Source organism: Labeo rohita, unplaced genomic scaffold (assembly GCF_022985175.1).
Source record: "Labeo rohita strain BAU-BD-2019 unplaced genomic scaffold, IGBB_LRoh.1.0 scaffold_667, whole genome shotgun sequence".
NCBI lineage: Eukaryota > Metazoa > Chordata > Actinopteri > Cypriniformes > Cyprinidae > Labeo > Labeo rohita.
In genome coordinates this window covers 26452-34028 of record NW_026129598.1, presented here as the reverse complement: position 1 = coordinate 34028, position 7577 = coordinate 26452, and the positions used below count along the sequence as shown (strand labels likewise).

Genomic DNA, 7577 nt, shown 5'->3' with positions numbered 1-7577 from the left:
CTCAGAGCACTGAAGCATGTGCTGACAATGCAAAGAAGTGGGCAGGATTTACAACAGCTCATATACACTGATTTACATCTAATACATTTATAATCTCACAAATATAATTCTTCATTAACAATATTTAAATTATTGTGTGATGACTTAAAGGTGTAGTTCACTTCCAGAACAAAAAATTACAGATAATGTACTCACCACAGATGTTCATGTCTTTCTTTCTTTAGTCGAAATTATGTGTTTTGAGGAAAACATTTCAGGAATTTTCTCCATATAGTGGACTTCTATAATCCACTTTGAAACTGCATTTTGGATCGCTGATAATAGGGATTTACTGAGATAAAGTTGAGTAATATCAAAGTCCCTTTAAGGTAAGTAATTTCACTGGTCCATCTTTGAAACGTTTCTCGGGCAAGTGCAGCTCTGTCTCTTTGAACGGGGAAACATAAAATTCTCCAAAACTGTTCACCAAGTTTAACATTAAATTTAAAATTTGAAATCATCAATAAAATCTCACAAAAACCGTCTAAAAAAAATTTAGTTCTTATGCTCAAATAGTGTTAAAAAGGTTATTTTCCATGGCCAGACCATCTCAGAGCTCTTTCTTTAGCACACGATGACTTTACCAATTGGCTCTTTAATTGAGAAGGCAGGAATATTCCCGGGACTATTTAGTTTCTCCCATTCGTTTTTTTTTTTTTTTTTAATTTTTTATTTTTACTGAAGAACATGTAAACAACATTATTACAGAAAAACAGGCATCAAAAAACAGAAGCTCCAAAGATGTTTAAAGAACAAAAACAAAACAAAACAAAAAAACAAAACATATCCATAAAGTTAGAGAGCGACATATTGGTTGGGTATGTTTTGTGTAAAATCTTCAGGTGAATTTCTCTTACCTTATTTGAAATACAAAACTTGTAAGGAAGCAGCCATGCTTTTCTCCAATTAACATCCCTAAGGATGGAATTCCAAAAAAATGTCCTCTTGGCATAACTCTCTTTTTTTCATTAAAAACTAGTCTTATATTTGGTTAGAACATTTTTTTATCAAATACATTTTTACCATTTATAAGAAAATTACAATCTTTATTGTCAACTTTATAATAAGTCAAGTGGCTGCACATTAAATTAATAAGCTCAGAGGGAATAGCTTTGATTACTACAGAAAACTCTTTAAATTTTATTGGAAAGTTAAACTTAGACAAACAAGAATCATAAGAGCAAATTCTTAAAGATGAATCAAATAAATCCCTCAAGTACATTAACCCGTGATCCAACCAATTCTCCAAAAATAAACTCTTGCCTTTAACTGTAATCAATTCGTTATTCCAAATTTTCAAAATTATGCACAAAGCACAATTTCCAAGCCAAGAGCGTTTGCTCGTGGAATTTAGACAATTTTATGGGCAATTTAGAAGGCAAAAAATTACAAGTCAAAAAAAAAAAAAAAAATAAGACCTCCCACCATCTTAAAAATATTATGTGGAATAAAAAACCATACTGAATCAGGATCAGTCACACACTTTTTGATCCAATTAATTTTGAAAGTATTATTCATGTCTGTATAATCCAGCATTTCGAAACCTCCTTCAGATTTCTTCCCAGCTAGTAAATTTTTTTAAGATGTTGGTGTTTATTTTTCCAACAAAGGTTAACCAATAATCTATTAATTTCTTTACAAGTACAATCCTGAACAAATAAAGACAGACCAGGAAAAATCTAGATAAACCTTCTACCTTTGTTAATAAGATTCTGCCTAAAATAGATAAATCTCTTCTTAACCAATTGTCGAAAATTATTTTTGTTTTCTTAATCTTGTTAAAATTAAGCTGCTGCCTAACTGACAAGTTTTTTGATATATAAATTCCTAAATATTTAATACATTCTTTTACTGGAATGTTAAACATTGCTTGTTCAGAAGAATCATGCACTGGAAGAATTTCACACTTTGTAATATTTAACTGGAGACCTGAGGCATCAGAAAATGTCTGAACTAATTTGATTGCATTCTTAATTTGATTCTTATCTTTCAGAAATAAAGTTGTATCATCAGCCAATTGTGATATTTTTATTTCTCTATTAAATAATGTTATACCGTGTAAGTTAGGATTTTTTACTACACTAAAGTTTCTCCCATTCATAAGTAATAGGAGTGCAATGTCTTTTGCGTCATCTCATTTCGGAGGCTGCGCCCTCCAGAGGTCACATTTAAAGTTTTAATGCTTTAATGGTTTAAAACTTTAATGATTTAAAGTTTACAGGATAATGACCCTAAGCAAACTGTTAGACAGACACTTTGCTCTTTTTAATTAGATATATTTACAAACAAACTGAGCTGATGTCTATTAAATGCAATGGTCTTGTGTGTGATTGTGTTTTAGAGCAGCTGCAGTATCTCTCATCTGTATCAGTGCAGTCACTGTGACTCTGACTGACGGAGGTTTTTGTACGACTCTTTATCACTGTGTGAACACTCTATAACTGTGGTAACTCTGACAGTAATAATCTCCTGTATCTTCAGTCTGGACTCCACTGATGGTCAGAGTGAAATCACTGTCAGATCCACTGCCACTGAATCTAGATGGAGTTCCAGTGTAACGGCTTGTTGCATAATATATGAGGAGTTTAGGAGCTTCTCCAGGTTTCTGTAAGTACCAGGCTAAACGATCACCACCATACACTCTACTGCTGACTTTACAGTTTATTCTGACTTCTTGTCCTTGAGCTGCTGTTATTGATGGACTCTGAGTAACAGTGTACTGTCCTCTACACTCTGAAAGACAAAAAAGACAAGAATTAAAAAGATGTATATTTCACATTTTAAAACAATTACTGTAATTGTTGTTATGAAAGTTTTACTACAAACCTTGAGCAAACAGTGTGAGTGTCCAGATGAGGATGATGATGTTGTTCATTGTTGTTGTTTTGTCTTGTGTGATGATGAAGATTCTGTTCTGTTCTGCTCTCAGTCATGAAGTGTTAAACTCACAGCACTATAAACACTCTCATGCAAAGTGTCTCTCTATGTAAATGATCTTCATACACAGAACAGGCAGCTGTCAGTCTCAGACCGCAGATGAATTTTCAATGCATGTTCAGATTCTCCAAAACATTCAAAGTTTTAATAATTAGTGATGAATATGAGCTACAGAAATTAGAAAGACACTATCAACAGTGAGGGTCTGATTATTTTACTGGGTTGATAATAAACAATAATATCAACAATCATCTGAGATCTAAAACCATGTATTTTCATACACATTTGATACAAAACTGAAAACTGAGGTGATATTCTTAGTTATCTTTCAGAATAAATTATTTTGGGTGCAATATGTGAATCTATTGTGCTCTTGATGTTTGTCTGTTCATCTTTCCATGTTCTCTTGTGATTTTGAGAGTTAAATGTCCAGATTTTAATGATGATTTCATGAACTGGTGGTTTTGTTTGTGGGAGATTTATTAGATTAATATTAAACTAATTAATATTTACACAAGTCAAAATAAAAGCACAGATGGGTGAAATTTTATTTAAATAATAAAAAAATACTGGCTGATTTATAAAATGCGTGTGCGGCTGGATCCTAAATGACAGAATTTCATCCTGAAGTGAGGAACCAATTGAGATTTACAGGAAAGAAAGAAAGAAAGAAAGAAAGAAAGAAAGATAAAGAAAAAAACTTAATGATTTTCTGAATAAATATGTTTGTATTTTCATGTCCATGTTGATGAGTGCTGTACTTTGTCTGAAGCATTAAGGAATATTTGTGGTTGTTTTGTAGGTTGATGTGTTTGTTCACATTGTGCTTGAATTAAAGATGAACTGAGATTTATAAAGATTAATGGATTTTTGTGCATATGGATGCACTGAAAAAAGGTAACATTTTCAAGCAGTACCCCATCCAATTAATCATTTCTCTTTCAATTCAATTTACCATAATTTGTTTTATTTTTCAAGTAATATTTTTTTCACTCATATTTTTGTTTAAGTGGGTATACAGAAATCCTTGACCTTTCCTAGTGGGTATACCCCGCGTATACCTGTGTATCACCATTGTCCTCAACCTCACACCAAATTCCAGGCCCTGTAGGTGGACAAGCCTAGTCGTATAAACAGATCATCTAGTAAGAAAAAATCTGAAATTTATCTCAACATATCAGATTGATACTGATAACTCGTTTGAATTTTGGTTGAAGAATTCACTTTCAGCAGTCATGATTAACAGCAGCTGGCGATTAAAGTTTTCTATGCACAATTTGATTTGAATAAAGTCATGGACCGATTATTCTCTCTCTATCTGATCATGTTGATGGATAAAAATAAAATAAAAATAAGCATGTAACGACCACCAACGGAGGGAAAATAGTGAATTAAAAGTCCCTCATACATCACATAAAATGTACTCAATTAAGAGTAAAAGTAAATATTTTTTAAACTACTCAAAAGTACAACTCACTTATAAAAACGTGGGTATACAGTAATCCAAGTAACCTCGTTCCCTGAAGGAGGGAAAAAAAATATTTGTTAGATACAGTTATTCTTCCAATCATCTCAAGCCTTATTCAAAAGGCCAATGAACATTCATGAACATTGTTTCATAGTGATTCATGCCGAGCCAATCAATTACAACGGGTAATAAGATGGTGGCGTCAACCATGCATTCAGGCTTTTGCTGAAAGCTGCAAATCCTCAGGCAGACTAACAATGGTTTGGCAGGGGATGTAATATTTCCCCCTGTTTGAAACAAACCCTAACCTCAGTGTTCCTTTCAGTCGTTTCACACTTTTTTTTTTCAAGTAACAGCATTGTAATACAGTGATCTACAGACAAGAGATGATTGAGTTGATTGACACCCATCAGACAGCTGCAGTTTCTCTCATCTGTATCAGTGCAGTCACTGTGACTCTGACTGAGGAGGTTTTTGTACGACTCTTTATCACTGTGTGAACACTCTGCTATAACTGTGGTAACTCTGACAGTAATAATCTCCTGTATCTTCAGTCTGGACTCCACTGATGGTCAGAGTGAAATCACTGTCAGATCCACTGCCACTGAATCTAGATGGAGTTCCAGTGTAACGGCTTGTTGCATCATATATGAGGAGTTTAGGAGCTTCTCCAGGTTTCTGTAAGTACCAGGCTAAACGATCACCACCATACACTCTACTGCTGACTTTACAGTTTATTCTGACTTCTTGTCCTTGAGCTGCTGTTATTGATGGACTCTGAGTAACAGTGTACTGTCCTCTACACTCTGAAAGACAAAAAAGACAAGAATTAAAAAGATGTATATTTCACATTTTAAAACAATTACTGTAATTGTTGTTATGAAAGTTTTACTACAAACCTTGAGCAAACAGTGTGAGTGTCCAGATGAGGATGATGATGTTGTTCATTGTTGTTGTTTTGTCTTGTGTGATGATGAAGATTCTGTTCTGTTCTGCTCTCAGTCATGAAGTGTTAAACTCACAGCACTATAAACACTCTCATGCAAAGTGTCTCTCTATGTAAATGATCTTCATACACAGAACAGGCAGCTGTCAGTCTCAGACCGCAGATGAATTTTCAATGCATGTTCAGATTCTCCAAAACATTCAAAGTTTTAATAATTAGTGATGAATATGAGCTACAGAAATTAGAAAGACACTATCAACAGTGAGGGTCTGATTATTTTACTGGGTTGATAATAAACAATAATATCAACAATCATCTGAGATCTAAAACCATGTATTTTCATGGCTTTTGTTTGATACAAAACTGAAAACTGAGGTGATATTCTTAGTTATCTTTCAGAATAAATTATTTTGGGTGCAATATGTGAATCTATTGTGCTCTTGATGTTTGTCTGTTCATCTTTCCATGTTCTCTTGTGATTTTGAGAGTTAAATGTCCAGATTTTAATGATGATTTCATGAACTGGTGGTTTTGTTTGTGGGAGATTTATTAGATTAATATTAAACTAATTAATATTTACACAAATCAAAATAAAAGCACAGATGGGTGAAATTTTATTTAAATAATAATAAAAAATACTCGCTAATTTATAAAATGTGTGTGCGGCTGGATCCTAAATGACAGAATTTCATCCTGAAGTGAGGAACCAATTGAGATTTACAGGAAAGAAAGAAAGAAAGAAAGAAAGAAAGAAAGATAAAGAAAGAAAACTTAATGATTTTCTGAATAAATATGTTTGTATTTTCATGTTCATGTTGATGAGTGCTGTACTTTGTCTGAAGCATTAAGGAATATTTGTGGTTGTTCTGTAGGTTGATGTGTTTGTTCACATTGTGCTTGAATTAAAGATGAACTGTGATTTATAAAGATTAATGGATTTTTGTGCATATGGATGCACTGAAAAAACGATTTTCAAGCAGTACCCCATCCAATTAATCATTTCTCTTTCAATTCAATTTACCATAATTTGTTTTATTTTTCAAGTAATATTTTTTTCACTCATATTTTTGTTTAAGTGGGTATACAGAAATCCTTGACCTTTCCTAGTGGGTATACGGCGTATACCTGTGTATCACCACTGTCCGCAACCTCACACCAAATTCCAGGCCCTGTAGGTGGACAAGCATAGTCGTATAAACAGATCATCTAGTAAGAAAAAAATCTGAAATTTATCTCAACATATCAGAGGAAGATACTGATAACTCGACTGAATTGATGGTTGAAGAATTCACTTTCAGCAGTCATGATTAACAGCAGCTGGCGATTAAAGTTTTCTATGCACAATTTGATTTGAATAAAGTCATGAGACCGATTATTCTCTCTCTATCTGATCATGTTGATGGATAAAAATAAAATAAAAATAAGCATGTAACGACCACCAACGGAGGGAAAATAGTGAATTAAAAGTACCCATACATCACATAAAATGTACTCAAGTAAGAGTAAAAGTAAATATTTTTTAAACTACTCAAAAAAGTACAATAACTTATAAAAACGTCTAGGTTACGTACGTAACCCTCGTTCCCTGAAGGAGGGAACGGAGACGTTACATCCCCTGCCACGACCTTACGTCGCGCTGACGCCGGGCTGCAGCTCGGCTCCTCAGCAAAAGCCTGAATGAGTGGTTGCACGCCACCATCTTATATACCCGTATGTACGGGGGAGTGGCTCGGCATGCAAATACCACTCGCCAATGTTCATGAATGTTCATTGGCCTTTTGAATAAGGCTTGGAGATGATTGGACTCTCAAGCGAGTTCCCATATGTAACGTCTCCGTTCCCTCCTTCAGGGAACGAGGGTTACGTACGTAACCTAGACGTTCCCCTTCAGTCGTTTCACTACGACGTTACATATGGGAACAGACCCATGGAACAGGCCACGAACCAGACGTCGCGTTACGCAACACACCGCGTGCCGACAGGCGGACGTGTCAGCAGACGGATATGAGCGTAACCTTCCCAACACCCTGGGGGCCAATAGGGGGCCCCACAGGGATGCCAGTTGTACTGAAGCAGGAGTTGGTGGGGGCGAAGCACATGAAATCTCTACATGTGGAACAAAAGAAATTCAATATATCCATAGATTTTAGGGATATATGAGGGAAACATCGGCCTTCTGGCTGACCG

At 34.7% G+C, this 7577-nt stretch overlaps 2 gene segments (V, D, J or C); both read right to left on the bottom strand.

The window, feature by feature from the left end:
- Positions 1 to 2458: 2458 nt before the first annotated feature.
- On the bottom strand, positions 2459 to 2968 carry LOC127161549 (immunoglobulin kappa variable 3-15-like). The segment is given in 2 exon segments: positions 2459 to 2772; positions 2866 to 2968. Coding segments are annotated over 2 exon segments (363 nt in total).
- Positions 2969 to 4933: 1965 nt separating this feature from the next.
- LOC127161548 (immunoglobulin kappa variable 1D-13-like) lies at positions 4934 to 5446 on the bottom strand. The segment is given in 2 exon segments: positions 4934 to 5250; positions 5344 to 5446. Coding segments are annotated over 2 exon segments (366 nt in total).
- Between the last annotated feature and the right edge of the window lie 2131 nt (positions 5447 to 7577).